Genomic DNA, 23,543 nt, shown 5'->3' on the forward strand with positions numbered 1-23,543 from the left:
GTCTCCGGGACGGGGGCTCCCTGCAGGGCTGGAGGGGGGACAGGGTCTTCTTGGCTGGGGTGCTGGGGAGCTTCGTGGGGGGGGGGGGGGGGGGCTCCCTGCAGGGCTGGAGGGGGGACAGGGTCTTCTTGGCTGGGGTGCTGGGGAGCTTCGTCCTGGGTAGGGGTGGGTTTGCAGAGGGAGGTTTGAGAGAAGCTGTGGGGGGGCAGGGTAGAGGTCCGGCTAGGCTCCAGCAAAATGATAGGGTCCACGTGGTGTGTGTCGATGTGATTGGTATGATTTTGAGAGTCTAAAGGGGGTAGCCCCTCATGTTGGTCCTGGGGGGCAGTCTCAGGAACCGTCTGTGTGTGTGTTGGGGCTTCCTGTGTGTGTGTGGGAGTAGGGACAGGGACCTGTATAGGGGTGTGTGTGTGTATGTCTTGCTGCCTCTCTCTGGCGAGGTGAGCGTCACACCAGCGCTGTAGCAACTCTGGCAGTGTGGCCACACAAGAAAGAGAAGAGACGGAAGAGATTGGACAGTACAGCTGGCTCTCTCTCTCCCTCATCCATTGTTCCTCTCGCTCCTCCTGCTCGTTATCATCCCCCTCTTCCTCCATCAGAGTCACAGTGGACTGTGGGGGCTCCTCCTCCTCCTGCACCACCAGAGTCACGATCTGTCCATCCTCCGGGGAGGGGGGAAGCAGGGAGGAGAGGGGGACCTCAGGGTCCTCCTGGGGAGCAGGGTAGTCTGGCTCTACCGTCTCCACACTGAGAGAAAGGGGGGGGGTTAGACTCTTACTGCAAGGTGAATGAGGGCGAGAGTGAGTGAGTGAGTGACTCACGCTGGAGGAGGAGTGGTGGGGGTTGGAGTTGGGGTGAGCTGCACATCTTTGTTCCCCTCGGTCTCGTTCTGGGCTTCTAATGATGCGTTGGCTGGAAGAGATGCACAGACACACAGCAGGCTTTAGATAAAGTCGTCAACTACTACATTTAACCCTTCACAGGATAACAAACTATCACTGGACATGGCATGGCAGAGATCTCCAACCCCAGTCCAGCTGGTGCCAGTCTGCTCCACTCTACTGTATGTTGCCACTGCCAGCGGGTTAAAATGGGGAACAGAAACAGCTTTGTTTTGGCCAACGTCTATGCTTGGTGTAACAAGCACAAGAGTGGTCTGAACTAAAGCAGAAATTCAGGCTGGTCCAGTTAGAACTGGTCTCAAACCTCAGCAACCTTATGGGTTGAAAAAAGATCAAACACCATCAGCTGCCTCATTGCAGCCCATTGAGGGTGTGTCGATAAGGATGAAGGGGTTATTCGGGTTTAAAACAGTGTTTAGACTACAGTATATTCTGAGGGCAATATGGTGTTCTGAGGTAGTTGGTTCTGCGTCATGGACCCCCTAGTCCTAAAAGACAGAGCTCGCCTCCTGCTGCTGTGTTATACAACACAGAACTATGGTTCCTCTGAAAACCTCCTGCCAACAGTCAACATCTGGAGCTCCAGGCAGGCACACATACACATGAACACACACTGCAAACCGGAGCTACAGTTGAAGTCGGATGTTTACATACACCTTAACCAAATACATTTAACCTCAGTTTTTCACAATTCCTGACATTTAATCCTAGTAAGAATTCCCTGTCTTAGGTCAGTTAGGATCACCACTTTATTTTAAGAATGTGAAATGTCAGAATAATAGTAGAGAGAATGATTATTTCAGCTTTTATTTCTTTCATCACATTCCCAGTGGGTCAGAAGTTTACATACACTCAATTAGTATTTGGTAGCATTGCCTTTAAATTGTTTAACTTGGGTCAAACGTTTCAGGTAGCCTTCCACAAGCTTCCCACAATAAGTTGGGTGAATTTTGGCCCATTGRTCATGACAGAGCTGGTGTAACAGTCAGGTTTGTAGGCCTCCTTGCTCGCACACGCTTTTTCAGTTCTGCCCACAAATTTTCTATGGGATTGAGGTCAGGGCTTTGTGATGGCCACTCCAATACCTTGACTTTGTTGTCCTTAAGCCATTTTGCCACAACTTTGGAAGTATGCTTGGGGTCATTGTCCATTTGGAAGACCCATTTGTGACCAAGCTTTAACTTCCTGACTGATGTCTTGAGATGTTGCTTCAATATATCCACATCATTTCCCTTCCTCATGATGCCATCTATTTTGTGAAGTGCACCAGTCCCTCCTTCAGTAAAGCACCCCCACAACATGTGGCTGCCAACCCCGTGCTTCATGGTTGGGATGGTGTTCTTCGGCTTGCAAGCCTCCCCCTTTTTCCTCCAAACATAACGATGGTCATTATGGCCAAACTGTTCGATTTTTGTTTCATCAGACCAGAGGACATTTCTCCAAAAAGTACGATCTTTGTCCCCATGTGCAGTTACAAACCGTAGTCTGGCTTTTTTATGGCGGTTTTGGAGCAGTGGCTTCTTCCTTGCTGAGTGGCCTCTCAGGTTATGTCGATATTGGACTCGCTTTACTGTGGATATAGATACTTTTGTACCCGTTTCCTCCGGCATCGTCACAAGGTCCTTTGCTGTTGTTCTGGGATTGATTTGTACTTTTCGCACCAAAGTACGTTAATCTCTCCTTCCTGAGCGGTATGATGGCTGCGTGGTCCCATGGTGTTTATACTTGCGTACTATTGTTTGTACAGATGAACGTGGTACCTTCAGACGTTTGGAAATTGCTCCCAAGCATGAACCAGACTTGTGGAGGTCTATAAGTCTTGGCTGATTTTTTATTTTTTCCCCCATGATGTTAAGCAAAGAGGCACCAAGTTTGAAGGTAGGCCTTGAAATACATCCACCAGGTACATCTCCAATTGACTCAAATTATGTCAATTAGCCTATCTGAAGCTTCTAAAGCCATGCCATCATTTTCTGGAATTTTTCAAGCTGTTAAAAGGCACAGTCAACTTAGTGTATGTAAACTTCTGACCCACTGGAATTGTGATAGTGAATTATAAGTGAAATAATCTGTCTGTAGACAACTGTTGGAAAAATGACTTGTGTTATGCACAAAGTAGATGTCCTAACCGACTTGCCAAAACTATAGTTTGTTAACAAGAAATTTGCGGAGTGGTTGAAAAACGAGTTTTAATGACTCCAACCTAAGTGTATGTAAACTTCCAACTTCAACTCTATATACCCCTTGTATATGGCCCTGTTATTGTTATTTTATTGTGTTTCAATTTTTTTAAACTTTAGTTTATTTTGCAAATTGTTCTTACTTTTTAAAAACTCTGCATTGTTGGTTAAGGACTCGTAAGTAAGCGTTTCAAAGTAAGGTCTACAACTGTTCTGTTCGGCTCATGTGACAATTATAATTTGATATGACCCAGTTTCGGAACAGCTTAATCTAAGCAAGATGGGAGCTCAGACTAAACTGTCCAGCGGTACAGTGAAGGAGGGATGCGGGGAGGAAGAGAGGACATAGACTTATAAAATAAGAAAAGGGGAGTTGGGCAAGAGAAAGGAGGATGAGACTAGCGTGATTTGCTGGGAAGGAAGCAGAACCAAAACTGACAGTCAGAATGAATAAACGCATTAGATTGGAGCTGACTTAGCTTGTACTGTGTGTGGGGTCTCTCTCAACACAAGTACACGTCAGACGTTCTATCACAATTTGTTGGCTTTGGACCAGCATTGCTGACTCACATTTGACTGAACACACAAAGACCTGCTGAGCTCTGAGTAGAATATGAATCTAATTTATTGTCGTGTGGATGAATAAGTTGGTTCTGTTTGATAGTTTCCATTGGCAGTGTGTGTGGTTATTAAACAAGCAGGGTTGAATAACAGGGCTTGTTCGGAAAAGAGAGGGCGAAGGACAGATCCGTACTAGATGGTTGAACTTCTCTTCTGTGAAGTAAATAGAAGGGGCAATAGCCTGGGTCTGAGACTCATAAAACCCTGCTGCTATATTTAAGACCTTTATAATGTATATAATACCTCTCATGACACACTCCCCTGGGCAGCACAGTGCTTTAGTTAACACGAGACAAATGTTCCACCACAAGTTTCATAAGCAAACCTCATGCCTCTCGCTCCAAGAAGTGGTTACCACAGCAAGTTATTTACAGTATCTAACACATAGCATTTCCTTTAAAGGAATGTATAGTATGGGGGGAGTGAGAGGAGAAGAGGGGAGTATAGGAAAGAGATGAGAGGGGGAGAGTAGAGAGAAGGGGAGGGGAGAGAAGGGAATGACAGCCTTTTGGTAGGCCGTCATTTAAAATAAGAATTTGTTCTTAACTGACTTGCCTAGTTAAATAAATAAAAAAGGGGGAGAAGAATTCATACCTTCTATCTGTGCTCCTCCCTCAGGCTTGCCCCCCAGAACATTGGCTGCTATGGTCTGTTGACCAATGTTTGAGAATGGCATCTGTAGGGAACACACACACCCACACACAACACACACACACACACCACACACAACACACCACACACACACACAACACACACAACACACACACACACACACACACACACACACACACACACACACACACACACACACACACAAGGAGCGCGAGTGTGAGAGAGCATCATGAATGTTGTCCTTCACTGGTAGTATAGTAAATAGGTGAAGGCCCCACAGGAATCTGTAAAACCACAGGCCTTTGGCATTCCCCTCAGACTCTCCATTCCCTTACCAACCACTTCTCTCCAGCCCCTGCCAGTGTCTGCTTGGCTACAGAAGACCTGTCAGAGTTTGCTTGTTTTCTCTCACTGAGTTGGGGTCATATAGGAATGGTCATTCTGTTTTCAATGTTGAACAAGGTGGTGTGTGTGTGTGTGTGTGTGGGGGGGGGGGGGGGGGGGGTGTTTTAGCCAATCTGATTGCAGCCTCATTGCAGTGCCAGTCCCTCCCCCATAGAGGCAGGGAGAAACAGGGGCTCCAGTGTGTGTAGCAGTTATATACGTCAGTCGCTAACCCGCTTTGTGTGTGAGTGTGTGTGAGTGGGAATACAGCAACTGAAGGAACATTCAGGACTTCATGTATTCAAGGAAAGCAGCTTCTAGTCTCTCCATTCTCCAAGAAACACAGAGCCTGTTTTAGAGCCAATTCTGGAGATCAATTCTCTGATGTGATTAGATACAATAGAGAACTGACACTCAGCCAGGATATCAAGTTACCCATGTTAATGCTATCCTGTGCCATGTGAATCTACAGTTCCTTCAGAAATGATTCATACCCCTTGACTTATTCCACATTGTGTTACAGCCTGAATTCAAAATGGATTGTTTCTCACCCATCTACACACAATACCCCATAACAAAGTGAATAAAAGTTTTTTTTAAATTTTAGCAAATACAGAAATTCCTAAATTACATAAGTATTCACACACCTGAGTCAATACTTCGTGGTGGCGATTACAGCTGTGAGTCTTTCTGGTTAATTCTCTAAGAGCTTTCCACACCTGGACTGTGCAACATTGGCCCATTATTCTTTTCAAAATTCTTCAAGCTCTGTCATATTGTTTGTTGAGCATTCCCAGTCAACCATTTTCAGGTCTTGCCATAGATTTTCAAGTAGATTTAAGTCAAAACTGTAACTCGGCTGCTCACGAACATTCTCTGTCTTCTTGGTAAGCAATTCCAGTGTAGAGGTGGCCTTGTGTTTTAGGTTATTGCCCTGATGAAAGGTGAAGTCATCTCCCAGTGTGGAAAGCAGACTGAACCAGGTTTTCCTCTAGGAATTTGCCTGTGCTTAGCTCCATGCTGTGTTTGAAATTCACTGCTCAACTGAAGGACCTTACAAATTATTGTATGTGTGGGGTACAGAGATGAGGTAGTCAATTAAAAATCACATTTAACACTATTATTGCACACAGAGTCCATGCAACTTATTATGTGACTTGTTAAACACATTTTTACTCATGAACTTATTTAGGCTTGAAGGGGTTTGAATACTTATTGACTGAATTAATTTGCAAAAATCTCTAAAAACATAATTCCACTTTCACATGGGGTATTTGTGTGTAGGCCAGTGATAAACTAATCTCAGCGTAATCCCTTTTAAATTCAGGTTGTAACAACAAAATGTGGAAAAGGTCAAGGGGTGTGAATACTTTCTCAAGGCACTGTAAGCTCAAAACAATCTGACGTGGTTGTGTGTCTGTACGTACTTGTGGCAGAGCCCAGCAGATTTTTAGACCCCTTGTCCTCAGAGTGGAGGTACCCAGGAGGGTAGTCTGTAGATTGGGGATCAAAAGATTATTTAAATCAAATAAAATGTTATTGGTCACATACACATGGTTAGCAGATGTTATTGCAAGTGTAGTGAAATGCTTGTGCTTCTAGTTCCGACAGTGCAGGAATATCTAACAATTCCACAATAACTACCTAATACACACAAATCTAAGTAAAGGAATGGAATAAGAATATATACACATAAATATATACACATATAAATATATGCATGAGCAATGACAGAGCAGCATAGGCAAGATGCAATAGATGGTATAAAATACAGTATATACACTACCTTTCAAACATTTGGGGTCACTTAGAAATGCCCTTGCTTTTGAAAGAAAAGCAAATGTTTTGTCCATTAAAATAACATCAAATTGATCAGAACTACAGTCTCAACGTCAGTGAAGAGGCGACTCCGGAATGCTGGCCTTCTAGGCAGAGTTCCTCTGTCCAGTGTCTATGTTCTTTTGCCCATCTTAATCTTTTATTTTTATTGGCCAGTCAGATATGGCTTTTTCTTTGAAACTCTGCCTAGAAGGCKAGCATCCCGGAGTTGCCTCTTCACTGTTGACATTGAGACTGGTGTTTTGCGGGTACTATTTAATGAAGCTGCCAGTTGAGGACTTGTGAGGTGTCTGTTTCTCAAACTAGACACACTAAGGTACTTGTCCTCTTGCTCAGTTGTGCACCGGGGCCTCCCACTCCTCTTTCTATTCTGGTTAGAGCCAGTTTGCGCTGTTCTGTGAAGGGAGCAGTACACAGCGTTGTACAAGATCTTCAGTTTCTTGGCAATTTCTTGCATGGAGTAGCCTTCATTTCTCAGAKCAAGAATAGACTGACGAGTTTCAGAAGAAAGTACTTCTGGCCATTTTGAGCCTGTAATCGAACCCACAAATGTTAACGCTCCAGATACTCAACTAGTCTAAAGGAAGGCCAATTTTATTGCTTCTTCAATCAGAACAACAGTTTTCAGCTGTGCTAACATAATTGCAAAAGGGTTTTCTATTGATCAATTAGCCTTTTAAAATGATACACTTGGATTAGCTAACACAACGTGCCATTGGAACACAGGAGTGTTGGTAGCTGATAATGGGCCTCTGTACGCCTATGTAGATATCCCATAAAAAAATCTGCCGTTTCCAGCTACAATAGTCATTTACAACATTAACGAAGTCTACACTGTATTTCTGATCAATTTGATGTTATTTTAAATGGACCAAAAAATGTGCGGTTCTTTCAAAAACAAGGACATTTCTAAGTGACCCCAAACMTCTGAACTGTAGTGTATATGAGTAATGCAAACATGATTAAAGTGACTAGTGATCCATGTATTAAAGTAACCAATGATTTCAAGTCTGTATGTAGGCAGCAGCCTCTCTGTGTTAGTGATGGATGTTTAACAGTCGATGGCCTTGAGATCAAAGCTGTTTTTCAGTCTCTCGGTCCCAGCTTTGATGCACCTAATCAGGTACGTTATTGAGAACAAAATCTCTTTTATAACCAATTATCAAACACAGTGTACCATCTCACCATAATCCTCATCAAGGTATTCCAGCCTCTCTGAGGGGTACTGAGAATCTGCAATCTCTTCATATTCCTCCACCATACTGGTACCAAACACCCTGTAAACACACACACTGTTATAACACACACACAGCTAACATCTGGTTACATTTATTATATATAGCTGAAAGAGAGGAATTATGCTTAGACTAACATGAAATTTGTCAGAAAACTGACAGGTGGGTTGACATGTTGCTGAGATAACACTGTTCCCTATAGTATCCTCTAACTCAAACAAACCCCAGCCCTGAGGAGATGTGGCATTGAGTGAGAGGGRCAACATCAGGGAAACGTCTGTACTGTAACTGCACATTCATATATACATCTCAACCCTTTAACCTTATCGACTGAGAGAATGTACACCTTAACATGTAGTTTATCTACAGAGTAGCAGCAGTTAAGTGGATGTGAACTTAGTTCCAGTTAAAAGGGGACAAAGGGTGTTTTTCAGTTTTTTTTTCATACTGAATGTTATCAGATCTTCAACCAAAACCTATTATTAGATAAAGGGAACCTGAATGAACAAATAACAATTACATGCTTAATGTTGTTTAAGAAATGAATTAAATAAGTAACACCCAATGCCCTGGTGTGAAAAAGTAATTGCACCCTTACACTCAATAACTGGTTGTGCCACCTTTAGCTACAATGACTCCAACCAAACACTTCCTGTAGTTGTTGATCAGTCTCTCACGTCGCTGTGGAGGAATTCTGGCCCACTCTTCCATGCAGAACTGCTGTAACAGCTACATGTGGGTTTTTTAAGAATGAACAGCTTGTTTCAAGTCCTGCCACAACATGTCAATTGGGACTAGGTCTGGACTTTGACAAGGCCATTCCAGAACTACAAATAAGTCGTTTTTTTTAGCCATTTTCATGTAGACTTGATAGTGTGTTTTGGATCATTGTCTTGCTGCATGACCCAGCTGCACTTCAGCTTCAGCTCACAGACGGATGGCCTGACATTCTCCTGTAGAATTCTCTGATACAGAGCAGAATTCATGGTTCCTTCTATTAAGGCAAGTTGTCCAGGTCCTGTTGCAACAAAGCATCCCCAAACCATCACACTACCAACACCATGCTTGACTCATCTGTCCATAGAACATTATTCCAAGAGTCTGGATGATCACCCAGGTGCTTTTTGGATGACATGGGTCCCATTATGCCTGGTGAAAACCAAACACTGCATTCCAGTCAGAACCTCATACCAACAGTCAAGCATGGTGGTGTTGGTAGTGTGATGGTTTGGGGATGCTTTGCTGCCTCAGGACCTGGACGACTTGCCTTAATAGAAGGAACCATGAATTCTGCTCTGTATCAGAGAATTCTACAGGAGAATGTCAGGCCATCCGTCTGTGAGCTGAAGCTGAAGTGCAGCTGGGTCATGCAGCAAGACAATGATCCAAAACACACTATCAAGTCTACATGAAAACAGCTGAAAAGCAACACATTTGAAGTTCTGGAATGGGCTAGTCAAAGTCCAGACCTAGTCCCAATTGAGATGTGGCAGGACTTGAAACAAGCAGTTCATGCTTGAAAACCCACAAATGTCACTGAGTTAAAGCAGTTATGCATGCAAGATTGGGCCAAACTCCCTCCAAGCAATGTTAGAGACCGATCAACAACTACAGGAAGCATTTGGTTGCAGTCATTGTAGCTATGTGGCACAACCAGTTAGAGTTTGAGGCAATTCATTTCCCCACAGGGGAATTGGGTGCTGGATAACTGTTAATTAAATAAATAATATAAGCATACTTTTTTGGGGTTATTTGTAACCTCAGGTTCCCTTTATCTAATATTAGGTTTCAGTTGAAGAGCTGATCAAAAACATGCAAAAATAGAGAAAATAAGAAAAGGGGGCAAATACTTTTTCATAGCACTGCATCTGTAAAAAGTGAAATGACAGTCTCTCTACCACTCCTTCCTTCCCTCCCTCTATACATCTCTAACCTGATAAGGCTGAGGGGACAGAAGTGTTCTGATCCAAAGTGGGAGATGAGCTCCACCTGGAGGGAAGGGGAGACGAAGGGTTAAACCACTGATAAAACACTCACACCTGGTTAATTAAACCACCCAGCAACACTAACATTCTAGTCATCCAATAACGTCTATACTAAATCAAATCAAAGGTGATGTAGTAGAACTTGCCAAGCTGAAAATGTATGTTTCTATTCATGTGTGTTTTATTGTTTTAGTTTGTTTTGGTCATGCATGACAGTATCTGTGCACTGCCACCAAAGCTCCCCATTATGGTACATTATATAAGGCATCATTGCATATTTACAACCTCTAAAAGAGAAGAATGCTAACCTTTATGTACTTGATGAACATCTGATGCAAGAGGAAGAGAGAGAGGGGAAAAGGAGAGAAATTAGTAAAAGGCTGATACATGCCACAAGCAAGTCAAGCACCTGGTCCTTTTTTTGGGGGCATTTTCGTAAAAKTATTTCCTGACAACATAACACAGTGTTGACTGAATGCTTGCTCTAAAAGAGACTACAAGGATAAAGCAATAAAGGACAGGTTAAGGTATACGAAGCAATACAAGGTACAAATAGCATTAAAAGGGAAATGTATTATACAGTGCATTCGGAAAGTAGTCAGACCCCTAGACTTTTTCCACATTTGGTTACGTTACAGCTTTATTCTAAAATGTATTAAATTGTTTTTCACCCCTTCAATCTTCCCATAATGACAAAGAAAAACACGTTTATAGAAATTTGCGAATTTATATATATAAAAAAAAAACGCAATAATAATTTTTACATAAGTATTCAGACCCTTTACTCAGTACTTTGTTGAAGCACCTTTGGCAGTAATTACAACCTCAAGTCTTCTTGGGTATGACGCTACAAGCTTGGCACACCTGTATTTAGGCAGTTCCTCCCATTATTCTCTGCAGATCCTCTCAAGCTCTGTCAGGTTGGAAGGGGAGCGTTGCTGCACAGCTATTTTCAGTTCTCTCCAGAGATGTTAGATCGGGTTCAAATCCGGGCTCTGGCTGGGCCACTCAAGTACATTCAGAGACTTGTCCAGAAGCCACTCCTGCATCATCTTGGTGTGCTTAGGGTCATTGTCCTGTTGGAAGGTGAACCTTCGCCCCAGTCTGAGGTCCTGAGCGCTCTGGAGCAGGTTTTCATCAAGGATCTCTCTGTACTTTGCTCCATTAATCTTTCCCTCGATCCTGACTAGTCTCCATGTCCCTGCCGCTGAAAAACATCCCCACATCATGATGCTGCCACCACCATGCTTCACTGTAGAGATGGTGCCAGGTTTCCTCCAGATGTGAAGTTTGGCATTCAGGCCAAAGAGTTKAATCTTGTTTCTCATGGTCTGAGAGTGTTTAMGCAAACTCCAAGCGGGCTGTCATGTGCATTTTACTGAGGAGTGGCTTCCGTCTGGCCACTCTACCACAAAGGCCTGATTGATGGAGTGCTGCAGAGATGGTTGTCCTTCTGGAAGGTTCTCCCATCTCTCCACAGAGAAACTCTAGAGCTCTGTCAGTGACCATCGGGTTCTTGGTCACCTCCTTGACCAAGGCCCTTCTCCCTCGATTGCTCACTTTGACCAGGTGGCCAGCTCTAGGAAGAGTCTTGGTGGTTCCAAACTTCGTCCATTTAAGAATGATGGAGGCCACTGTGTTCTTAGGGACCTTCAATGCTGCAAAACAAATGTGGTACACTTCCCCAGATCTGTGCCTTGACACAGTCCTGTCTCGCAGCTCTATGGACAATTCCTTCGACCTCATGGCTTGGTTTTTGCTCTGACATGTACTGTCAACTGTGGGATCTTATGTAGACAGGTGTGTGCCTTTCCAAATCATGTCCAATTGAATTTACCACAGGTGGACTCCAATCAAATTGTAGAAACATCTCAATGATGATCAATGGAAACAGGATGCACCTGAGCTCAATTTCGAGTCTGAATAGGGTCTGAATAGTTATGTAAATAAGGTATGTTTTTTATTTGTAATAAATTTGCAAACATTTCTAAAAACATATCGCGTTGTCATTATGGGGTATAGTGTGTAGATTGCTGACGATTTATTTGTATTTAATCAATTTTAGAATAAGGCTGTAACGTAACAAAATGTGGAAAAAGTCAAGGGGTCTGAATAGTTTCTGAATGCACTGTAAGTATTCATAGCAGTTACTTTAGAGGAGTAGGGAAGAGGTAGACAAACAGAACCTAGACAGACATCAGAACAAGACATATCAGGTTGAGAACAGCTTCAGTTCTTCATCATTTGGTATCAGTGGCATATTCATATTAACCCAACACAAAAAAAGCTCCCACAAAATATTAMTTTAAACTACACAAATAAATAAATGCAATAACAATTAGTGTTAGATAAGAGAAGATGGCGAGGAGGAGTAGAGTTGAAAGACTACAATATAGTAGGCACTTTCCAAGACTTTTTTACTGTATTTATTACACATAGAAGTAGGGAGGAAAGGTAGCTGAAATACATCAACACCCTCAGAATATTTCCTTCCACATTTTCACCCTCACAATCACATATATGGTGTGAGGTTTGAGTAGGGAGCCAGTCTCATGTTGATGACATAGGAAACCTATTGTGAAGTCATGAGGAATTTACCTGGGCTTAGAACATAGAATTCAAATGGTGTGTGTGTCTGCAGTGTGTGTGTGTGTATGGGTGTTTGCAGTGTGTGTGTGTGTATGGGTGTTTGCAGTGTGTGTGTGTGTGTAGGCGTGAGTGTGTAAGTTTGTACCTTGATGTATTTGGCGTAGAGCTGTTCGTCCAATGGGAAGCTCTGGACGGTGCGCTCGTCACGGGCGTGGAACGTTCCCAACTTCAACCACTTGTTGGTGGGATACCTGAGAGAGAGCAAGAGAACGAGAGGGGTGGTCAGAGGGGCAGGTGTGCGTGTGTCCTGAGAGAAACGGGAAGGGTGTGCATGTACCTGTCGCTGATGGAGACCAGGAAGTCTTTAGGTGTGGAGGAGAACAGTTCAAAGTTAGCGATGTCCAACTGTTTCACCTGGATGGGCTCACAAAGCTCTATCACAAACCTAGAAAGAGAGAAGGGGAAGAGGAAGATAGAGGTAGATGAGGAATGATAATGTGAGATCATTTCCAGCTGCCTGCTCTCCCCTTGACCTCTGCCTGGGCAGATGGTTGGCAGTTGGGGTCACACGTGCTGAGGGGACAATGTGTGCGTGCGTGTGTGTTTCTGGAGGAAACAGCAAAGCAGAACACTGAGTCACCCATTGTCACCCTGCAGCTCCACAGAGAGCAGCCAGGACCAGGAGAGAGAGGAGGAAGGGCAAACTGTCCAAAATTAAACAACGAGAGATGAGTAGATTGAAAATCTGACATCTTTAATTATTTATTCTCATGATTGTTTCGAACTGTGTATCCCTCTTGCACAATGTTAACTGAAGCAAAAGTGACAACGTCTCCTGCATCAGCAAGCATAGACACGCCCCTCGAATGTGTGTGTGACTCACCAGATCTTAATGCTGCAGGGGTTCAGCATGTACAGGTCCATATTCTCCATGAGGATGGCAGATGTACTCTGGAAACCAGAGGATAGAGAGAACAAAATGGCAAATATGAGACACATAATGAGTCAATGGACTGGTTCTTACTATTCTAAGAACATAAAGACTTGTGTGTTACCTTGGCCTCTGTGTTAGCTGACAGTATCTTAGCTCCACACTCCACAGAAGCATAGTTGTTTTTAAAGTTCTTCTGCACCTTCTTCACAGGGGTGCTTCCACTTGAAGAGGTATGGAGGGACAGAGCTGGAGAAGACAGGAGGGTTAGGAGGTGTGTGTGTGGGTTGGTTCTTCTATCCTTGAGGGGACCTAAAATACCCCAAAAGTCCCCACAAGGATAATAAAAAAAGGAAAATTCTCCCTTGTGGAGACATTTCCCATGTCAACAAAGGCTATTTTAAGCTTAGGGGTTAAGTTTAGGGTTACTATTAGGGTAAAACACAATTTATGCTCYACCCGAAAATGTGGTCGGAGACTTCATATGGAGGGTGTGACGCAATTGCCGAGCTTCTGGAGGCATGCAGAGGCCAAATCAAGCTCCCTACCGCATTGCTGTGCTCCTCTCAAATGTTTTAACTATGTGGAGGGCTCCGTATAACTCCACATTGACATGATTGGTTGACGGCAGGTGGGGGTGGTACGTCTTGTATAAACACAAACTCACTTCATTGACAACAGCTCTGCTCAGCGCAATAAGGATGAAACCCTGACGTCTGCGGAGGCTGCATGGAGTAAATGCTGTACGGCCTCTTCAGAAGTCAGATTGACCACGCAGAGCCTTTAAGGGGTTAGTGGTTAGGTTTAGGAGTTAGGTTAGGGAAAATATAATTTTGAATGGAAATTCATTTTAGGTCCCCACGAGGACAGAACTAACCGTGTGTGTGTGTGTGTGTGTGTGTGTGAGAAAGATGCAGTCCGGGACTTTAAACACTTCCAAATCCGAAAACATATTGTACGAATTACAAAATAAAATAAATCATATGAAATGGATGATGTAGTACCCAATTGCCACCGTCACGCCATCTGTTTATAAATGTGGTGTCTGTCTGGTCTGCGATTATGGTGACGCTGAGGACAGGAGATCTACACAAGGTCCAGTTTCTAGCTCAGCGGATAACAACACAATGGGTTAACTGACCCTGCCATGCTGTCTATGATCTAAGAGTGTGAGGGTACTGTACGCAATCTGGAAGTATGTGTGTGTGTGTGTGTGCAGTGCATGTGGCATGGAGTTCGAGAGTGTGTGTGAACTCATGCATGTCTGTTGGTCTGTGTCCTTCTGCTCCAGTAGACCGGGCCATTCATGACGGTGGAGAAAGAGTGCTGCCTCAGAGGAGGGTGAGAGGTTGACGACACTCACACATGGTCCAGTACCCATACTGCCCTCATTCAGAGGGAAAAGATTCAAGAATGAAAGGCAAGGGAGAGAAACTATGAGGGAAGGAGGAAGATGGAGGGAAGGAGTTGAAAGGAGGAAAGAGATTTGAGGTCTCTGCATTCGTTTGTCTGAAAAATGACTGTTGCGACCATCATGCCTTCTTCATGGTCACTGAGCTTCTCCTGAACATGATATTAATGAGGGGAACGTGTCCCTGTGTGTTTCTTACTCTTCTCTTTCTCCACCTCCATGACTTGTTTCTTCCACTCGTCGAAGGTTGGGATGTCCTCCTTACTCGGCACTGAGGGATCCGTCTCAATAGCGCTGGCATCACTGGCATCCACTGCCTGATCCACTGCCTTGACAGGTATAGAGAGACACGTTATACAGACACGTCATACAGACACGTCATACAGACAGGTCATACAGACACGTCCAGTGAGCTGTAATTTATATATTACATAATCACTTGATAAGACCCCAGAACGGTCGACAAAGCCACCAAATGGCAAAGCCTCTTCATTAACACACAGATACAGGCCAATCCGGTTCAGCTCTGTCTGTCTGCAGCCAATGTAGTTGGAGAACAGAACAGCTCTGTACCAATACTGGACAGGGCTTTTAATTCATCATCATCTACAAACAAAGGCTGACCCTCTTCTTCCATTCACTCCCTCCATCCCTCCTCCCAGTAAGAGAAAGGCAGAGGGAGCAGAGGGTTCCTTTACTGAATGAAACATTAATGAAGCAGCTTTTTGCAGAATTAGCAGCCAAGCTGTGTGTAGCTCCTCCCCCCAAATGTTCACACGCAAACCTCTACACTCCCCATTACGTTTACAGTCAGTGGCACAACTAACGGTCTACTCTCTAACACTGAGGAATAGGTTGTGGGACTCCCTCTCACCTGCTGGTCTTGGTCAGTGTCTTGGTGCCTGTGGGAGGTGTTTCCCCCCTGGTCCAGCTCTGGTAGACCTTGGTCCTGGTCTGGGTCCTCTGGGCTGACAGATGCTTGGACATCAGCATCAGAACCAGCCTGAATTTGATCCTGCTCTGACTGGCTCTCTACTGGGTCAGCATCACCACTATGGGGGAGAGAGAAAGAAGGCGAGTGGAGGACAGAAGAGAGGGGGTTAGAGGGGATGAAAGGAGAAACAATCTGGAGCCACAGTATTTTCTTTCAATAACATTCCTACCGTGTATAAAGGGGCATTTACATTTGAAAAATAAATAATAATTACGTGAAAAATTCGAACAAAAAACTATTTCAGCTTCAAGGGAATATCAGTTAAATAACTGGATGTACATCAGAGGTTGACTAATGACACCACCTCTTACGATATGATAAATACTTTATACCAAAGAGGAAATTGTCGTGGACCCATAGTTCTGCTATAGTAACAGAAATAACATCTCATATACATCATACGTACAATTCACATTTCTCATTTTTGTAATTTAGCAGTGCACTCATCTTAAGATAGATAGTGGGACAACCYCATATCACAGTAAGCTACTTTATTGAAGAAAAATGTACTCTCAGCAAAGTCAGTGCTAGTAAAGGGGAAAAGAGTTAAGTGCGAGTGTTCGTTCACTAAATGCTTTTTGAGGAGAGGGTGCAAGGGGGGTGCAGGGGGATTATTTATGATACTCTTTGAAGAGGTAGAGTTTCAGGTGCTTTCAGAAGATGTGCAGGGACTCTGCTACCCTCCCATAGTGCCAAAAGGCCAGAGGTGGCAGAACAGAGTGCTCGGGTTGGGGTGTAGGGTTTGAGCAGAGCCTGAAGGTAGGGAGGTGCAGTTCCTCTTGCTGCTCTGTAGGTAAGTACCATGGTCTTGTAGTGAATGTGAGCTTCTACTGGAAGCCAGTGGAGTGTGAGGAGCGGGGTGACATGGGAGGAGCGGGGTGACATGGGAGGAGCGGGGTGACATGGGAGGAGCGGGGTGACATGGAAAACTTGGGAAGGTAGAACAGCAGGCGAGATGCAGTGTTCTGGATACGTTGCAGGGGTTTGATGGCACAAGCGGAGCCCAGCCAACAGTGAGTTGCAGTATTCCAGGCGGGAGATGACAAGTGCCTGGATTAGGACTTGCGCCGCTTCCTGTGTGAGGTACGGTCGTACTCTACGGATGTTGTAGAGCATGAACCTGCAGGAGCGAGTCACTGCTTTGATGAGGACACCGTGGAGTTGTCAAAAGTGATGGAGAGTTCAAGGAGCAGGCATCCCTTCCCCGGGAGGAAGAGCAGCTCCGTCTGGTCAAGGTTGAGCTTGGGGTGGTGGACCGACATCCAAGCGGAGATAACTGCCAGGCTTGCAGAGATGCATGTTGCCACCTGGGTGTCAGAAGGGGGAAGCCGAAAAGTAGGTGAGTGTCATCCGCATAGCAATGATAGAAGAGACCATGTGAGGATATGACAGAACCGAGGGACTTGGTGTAGAGAGAAGAGGAAAGYACCAAGAGACCTGGGAAACACCAGTAGTGAGGAGACTACATGGTGCAGACACAGATCCTCTCCATGTCACCTGGTAGGAGCAGCCTGCCTGGTAGGATGCAATCCAAGAGTGTGCAGAGCCTGAGACGCCCAGCCCTGAGGGTGGAGAGGAGGATCTGATGGTTCACAGTGTCGAAGGCAGCGGATAGATTTAGGAGGATGAGAACAGAAGAGAGCGAGTCAGTTTTGGCAGTGCTGAGAGCCTCTGACACAGAGAAGAACAGTCTTGGTTGAGTGACCCGTCTTCAAGCCTGACTGGTTAGGGTCAAGAAGATCGTTCTGAGAGAGATCATGAGACAGTTGGTCAGAGACAACATGCTCAAGTGTTTTGGAAAGAAAATCATGAAGTGATACCGGTCTGTAGGTTTTGACGTCAAAGTGTGTTCGTTTCTTGAGGAGGGGAGCGACTCGGGCCATTTTGTAGGTAAGGGAATGCAGCCAGTGGTCAGGGATGAGTTGACGAGGGAAGTGAGGAATGGGAGAAGGTCTCCAGAGATGGTCTGGAGAAGGGGATGGGGTTGAGCAGGAAAGTTGTCGGGTGGCCAGACCTCACTAGTTACAAGATTTCCTCTGCAGAGAGAGGGGAGAAAGTGATCAAGGCGTAGGGTAGTGGGACCAGTGGACTCAATAGGCTGAGTGAATGAGCAGCAAATGTCGTCAACCTTTTCAAAGTGGTTGACAAAGTCGTCCGCAGAGAGGGAGGAGGGAGGGGGAGGAGGATTAAGGAGGGAGGAGAAGGCAGAAGCTTGACATTTAGAGTGATAGAAAGTGGCTTTATCAGTAGACACAGAGGAAGAGAAGGTAGAGAGGAGGGAGTGAAAGGACAATAGGTCCTCCGAAAGTTTTCGCTCAGCTGGCCGCAGCCCTGTAAGCTCGCAATGAGTTACTCAGCCACGAAGCAGGAGGGGAGAGCCGAGCCGGCCGGGGGGAAAGGGGACAATACGAGTCATAAGATGCAGAAAGGGAGGATAGTAGGGTCAGGAGACAGGGGGGAGAAGGAATTATCAGAAGGTAGAGATGATAGGATAGAAGAGGAGAGAAGGGTGGGAGAGAGAGAGTAAAGATTGCGATGGCGCATAACCACTCAGCCCCTACCCAGATGGTCAAGGTTGGAGGAAAGGGACACAGAAAAGGAAACAAAGTAGTGATCAGAGACCTGGAGGGGTTACAGTGAGACTAGTAGGCAAACAGCCTCTAATAAAGATGTCAAGCGTATTGCCTGCCTTGTGAGTGGGAGGGGACTGGGAAAGGGTGAGGTCAAAACAGGCAAGGAGGGGAATGAAAGAGTTGGAAAGAAGTGAATCAAAGGCAGACGTCAGGAGGTTGAAGTCACCAAGTACGAAGAGTGGTGAGCCATCGTCAGGCAATGAGCTTGTCAAGGTGTCAAACTCATTGAAGAACTCCCTAATGGCACCTGGCAGGTGATAGATGACAATGTTAAGCTTGAGTGGACAAGTGACAGTGACAGCATGGAATTCAAATGAGGAGATGGACAGGTGAGAGAGGGAGAAAATAGCCCTGTGCCACCACCGCAACGACCAGATGCTCTTGGACTGAGAGAAAACGTAGTCGGATGGAGAGCAGCTGGAGTAGCAGTCTTCTCTGGGGTAATCCATGTCTTCGTCTGGGTCTTCGTCAGGGCAGCATAGGCTGAGATGAACTCGGAAGTTCCAAAACGCTGCCGGAGACCAGGAATTCCACATTGTTCTCGCAGGGTACACTAAATTAGTTGGGTTGCAGCCAAGGTTTGGGGAGTGTCTTTAAAGCCTACATGGAGAGGAGCGAACTGAGATAGAATACACACACATAGTTGCCAAAGCTACAAAAGAGCAAAATTTGATCTGAAAAGTAACTAGGGAAGATATTCAAGTGAGCGAGTGATGTGGAGCCTTTCTGCCCCTTAATCCTGGTTGATGTGTCAACAACTATCTTCAAGTTATGAGCAGTCAGCAGTTCACACACACCAAGTGGGCTATTAGGAAGACCGGGAGCACTTAAAGTAGGTGGCKCTAGCTAGCAAAAAGAAAGTACTAGACAAAAACAGATTAAGACAAATGATACTCCTCACTCTTGGAGATATCAGGAGTCATCTAGCTATAGAATGAAGCAGCTTACCTGGCTGGGGCTGGAGCAGGGGTGTGAGAGGTAGAGGTAGGTGTGTGTTGGGGGTCTTCTGTGGCCGGGGCTGGGCTGGGTTCTGCCAGGGCATCACTGCGGGTCTCGGCCGGGGCTGGGGGGTCTGTGGAGGCTTGGTCCTGGGCTAGGTCATCGCTGGGTGATGGGGTGGAGGAGGGTAGAGTTGCCTGGTCCTGGAGGGGAGGGAGTTGTGTATCGGGCTCTGGGTGGGTGTGTGTGTGAGGCTGTGTCATTTGTGTGCGTGGCTCAGCAGCAGCAGCAGCGGGGGGTTCAGGATCAGCGTGTGGTTCTGGGGCTGACCAGATCTCTACCACTACAGGCTCCTCCTGATTCACAGTCTGGAAAACACACACACCAGTTCAATTCTCTGTCAGTGTCGGTGTGTGTGTGTGTGTGTGTGTGTCTGTTACCTGTTCAGTGTTGTGTGTGTTGGGCTCCTCTAGTGCAGCCCTCTCCGTCTCCAGTCCCATGTCGTAGGAGGAGTGTGTGTGTGTCCTCGGCGACTCCATCTGGGGAACAGGCGCACACGCAGACACACTTCGAATAGGAAGTTTTAATTCTACAGAAACTATGGTAAACTGAAGTAGGCTAGCCTCTTTTGCCAGAAGACATGACAGAATGATAGAAGAACACCACAAAACAGGAGAATGAGTGAGCGTCTCAGGCTGAGAAACAGTTCTTTGTTAGACCGAGGGACAGAACAAAAGTCTGTTCTATAAGGGACTGACAGCACGGCTCCGACAGTACAGACAGGCGTGTTTGTCATGTGTACATTGACAGTATACCAGCATGCAGCAGGCTTGTACTTACATGCCCACGGAGGACTAAATATGTGTTAACATAGCCCCCCACCCCTCTCCCTCAGCCCCCTAGTTCAGAGTTGTGTGTGGATATGGGCTGAGACAGTAAGAGGGATTAGTCTGTATTTGGCTAATACTGTCAAAACAAAGTCTGAGTGAGGCCTAGTGGGGTCTGGGGGAAAGCTGAGTGAACTGTGGCCTGCCCCTGGTCTGACCTGGTCCGGGCCTAGATACATTACCATTATCATAGTCTCAGGAAGACACCATGGCCGGTCAAGCAGACCTGCTCTCAGCCTAGGGGCCAGAGATGGGGGCTGGGAGGAGGTCTAGTCAACAATCTAATGCACAACAACCACCAATGTTAAGTCTTGCATAACTCTTCAGCCAAATACCACCCCGCTCACCTCTAGCCAGAGGTCAGGAACACACACACACACACACACACACACACACCTCCCCTCCACTCCCCAGGCCAAATCCCAAACTCATTACGGCCTTACCTCCTCTGTCTTTCACCGGAGGTCACGTATGACCCCACATATAGGACTACACAACCACCCCCCCTCCCTTAACACATTCACACTCATGGCTTTGTTGAACTGGTAGGTCAGAGGAAAATAAACGCTTTAGGTGGGTCACCGTGCAAACAATTAGTTAACTCAGGTCTGATCATGATCCTTTCTGGCTGAAACCCCATAGTAACTGATTCCAGGTGTAGTAGTGGATTATTAACCTGGTGGTTCAGTCTGCTTGTGCTTTAGACAACTCCTCACCTTGTGGTCCGTCCTGTGGTACTGTGCATGCTCATGGTCGTGAAGATGCTCTGGGGGGCTGCTGTCTCCACTAGACACACCTGGACCTGACGAGTTGTGCTCTGAACAACACACATGACTTCTGGGGTACCTGGAAGATAGAAACAGGCTCAGTAACACACAATGAACAATACAGCTGGGGTACCTGGAAGATAGAGACAGGCTCAGTAACACACAAATGAACAATACAGCTGGGGTACCTGGAAGATAAGACAGGCTCAGTAACACACAATGAACAATACAGCTGGGGTACCTCGAAGATAGAGAACAGGGCTCAGTAACACACAATGAACAATACAGCTGGGGTACCTGGAAGATAGAGACAGGCTCAGTAACACACAATGAACAATACAGCTGGGGTACCAACGCTGTCGTGAGTGGAAAAATTATTATACATACAGTCAAAAGTTGACACTTAGTCATTCCAGGGGTTTTCTTTATTTTTACTATTTTCTACATTATAGAATAATAGTGAAGACACCAAAACTATTAAATAACACACAAGGAATAGTGTAGTAACCAAATTTTAAAAAGTGTTCAAATATATTTGATATTCTTCAAAGTAGCCACCCTTGATGACAGCTTTGCAAAGTCCCCCACCCCGATGCAAACTGTGCCACCGCTGCCTTAAAGGAACAGGACTGGGCTTGCTGGACACTGAACCAAACTACTGTAGAACTGCCCTGCCGATGCCATCTCTGCCACTGGATTCCTTTTGGTCTTAGTACTAGAGAGAAAGTCTGGAAAGGTCTAATATTGCATAAGAGCACAACATCGAGATAAACAGGAGAAAAAAAAGAAGTAGAGCAGGGTCTTTTTGTGTTTATCTGATCAGAGGGGTAAAGGCCGAGGTGATGTGGCGGGAGAGGAGGGAGGGTCCCTGGGGTGTGTGTGTGTGTGTTTAGGGCTCAATGAGCGTGGGGCCTGCCTGAACATGTCCACAATGTTCAGCTTCACACACACTTTAATTAAATGTTTTTTACACAATGTACTTTCCCCTCGGGCCTGGCCTCTGAAGCCCAGTATGAATCTAAATAACAGCTGGACGCTGCAATTGTCACCTCACACACACTCCCCTTGCTCTGAAACCTGAGAGCTTCACCTTGACATCACTGTCAGGCCACACACAATCTGGACTATGTTTTAGCCTATTAGTTTGATGGCAGGACTTGAGAGGATCCTGAGAAAGGTGAATGTGTGTTGTTTACCATGGTGAAGTTAAGGACTCTGATCTTCTAGACCAGTGGTTCCCAAACTCTTTATAGTCCCGTACCCCTTCAAACATTCAACCTCCAGCTGCGTACCCATCATTCTAAGCCTGCCACACACAATACATTTAGTATTGTGTGTGTGTAAATGTTTGTCACAAACCGGGTCATGGGAAGTGACAAAGAGCTCTTATAGGACCAAGGCACAAATAATAATAATCAATAATTTTGCTCTTTATTTAATCATCGTAAATATAAAACCTTATTTGTTCATCAAAAACTGTGAATAACTCACCACAGGTTAATGAGAGGGTGTGCTTGAAAGGATGCACATAACTCTGCAATGTTGGGTTGTATTGGAGAGTCTGTCTTAAATCATTTCCCACACACAGTCTGTGCCTGTATTTAGTTTTCATGCTTGTGAGGGCCGAGAATCCACTCTTCTCGGCCCGTACGTGGTAGCAAAGGGCCTCGGTGTCTTAACAGCGCGATTTGCCAAGGCAGGATACTCAGAGTGCAGCCCAATCCAGAAATCTGGCAGTGGCTTCTGATTAAATTCCATTTTCACAGAACCGCTTGTTGCAATTTCAATGAGGCTCTCTTGTTCAGATATTGGTAAGTGGACTGGAGGCAGGGCATGAAAGGGATAATCCAGTTGTTTGTGTTGTCATGACGTTGGCCTGTGGGTAAGGTTTAGGACCCCCCATAAATAACTTTCTCCCTTTCCTCTCTTGACTCTACCGAAGGACTCTTGAATAGCCTTTGTTAAACATAGAGAGTCTGGGAACATCAAAAGGTGGGTGGAAAGGAACCATATTTCGGTACTCCAACCAGTTGAAAATATGCATTGGTACTCAATGAATATAATGCCAGATCAGTTGGCATCTGAGACATGACTGATGACAGGACGACATAAACTGTATCTTGGCAATTCTACACATTCTAGTTATCAGATTCACATGGAATTGTTGTGCAATTTAAATGTTTAAATATTAAACTATTTGTGAAAAGATTAAATGTAATTTTAGCTTCCAAATGAGAGAATTGGGTTTTCATAAGGTTAAAGCTCTGCTCACTCAGTGGCCCGCCCATGTGAAGAGACATTGGTTATAAACTATGAAACACGCCCTTCTCTCCCCTCCTATATAAAGCCCTTGACGAAAATGTAACTTTCTGTTCCGAGGACGATAGTACTTTTAACGTATGGACCGTCGTCCTAACATGTCAACTACAGAACTAAGCCAACCTCAGCATGAGCTTTGGTTGCGAATGGTATGAACTTCAAACTCTTATTCACTAAAGAAGTGAGACATCCTAGCCGTTGAGTTAGCAACAGCAGCTGTAAACGTGGGCTAGGAAAGGACGGACGACGTATCCAGTCTACCACACAACGACGATCCTACAACGTATCCAGTTAACCACCAGAGACACTCTTCAA

At 45.2% G+C, this 23,543-nt stretch overlaps 1 protein-coding gene across 1 annotated transcript in view; it reads right to left on the minus strand.

The window, feature by feature from the left end:
- Positions 1-23,543, minus strand: part of LOC111975969 (SUN domain-containing ossification factor) — an 81,026-nt gene that overhangs the window by 11,918 nt on the left and 45,565 nt on the right. Inside the window, exons 2-17 of the mRNA XM_070447416.1 lie at positions 20,859-20,988; positions 19,696-19,794; positions 19,265-19,623; positions 15,564-15,741; positions 14,889-15,018; positions 13,403-13,527; positions 13,231-13,298; positions 12,685-12,792; positions 12,493-12,598; positions 10,067-10,087; positions 9,707-9,762; positions 7,724-7,815; positions 6,083-6,192; positions 4,298-4,379; positions 822-912; positions 1-747 (exon numbers count right to left, since the gene is read on the minus strand). The exon at positions 1-747 is cut by the window's left edge and continues 561 nt beyond it. Of these exons, the coding sequence (XP_070303517.1) occupies positions 1-747; positions 822-912; positions 4,298-4,379; positions 6,083-6,192; positions 7,724-7,815; positions 9,707-9,762; positions 10,067-10,087; positions 12,493-12,598; positions 12,685-12,792; positions 13,231-13,298; positions 13,403-13,527; positions 14,889-15,018; positions 15,564-15,741; positions 19,265-19,623; positions 19,696-19,794; positions 20,859-20,988 (2,502 nt within the window). The remainder of the gene's footprint in view (positions 748-821; positions 913-4,297; positions 4,380-6,082; positions 6,193-7,723; positions 7,816-9,706; positions 9,763-10,066; positions 10,088-12,492; positions 12,599-12,684; positions 12,793-13,230; positions 13,299-13,402; positions 13,528-14,888; positions 15,019-15,563; positions 15,742-19,264; positions 19,624-19,695; positions 19,795-20,858; positions 20,989-23,543) is intronic.

Source organism: Salvelinus sp. IW2-2015, linkage group LG16 (genome assembly GCF_002910315.2).
Source record: "Salvelinus sp. IW2-2015 linkage group LG16, ASM291031v2, whole genome shotgun sequence".
NCBI lineage: Eukaryota > Metazoa > Chordata > Actinopteri > Salmoniformes > Salmonidae > Salvelinus > Salvelinus sp. IW2-2015.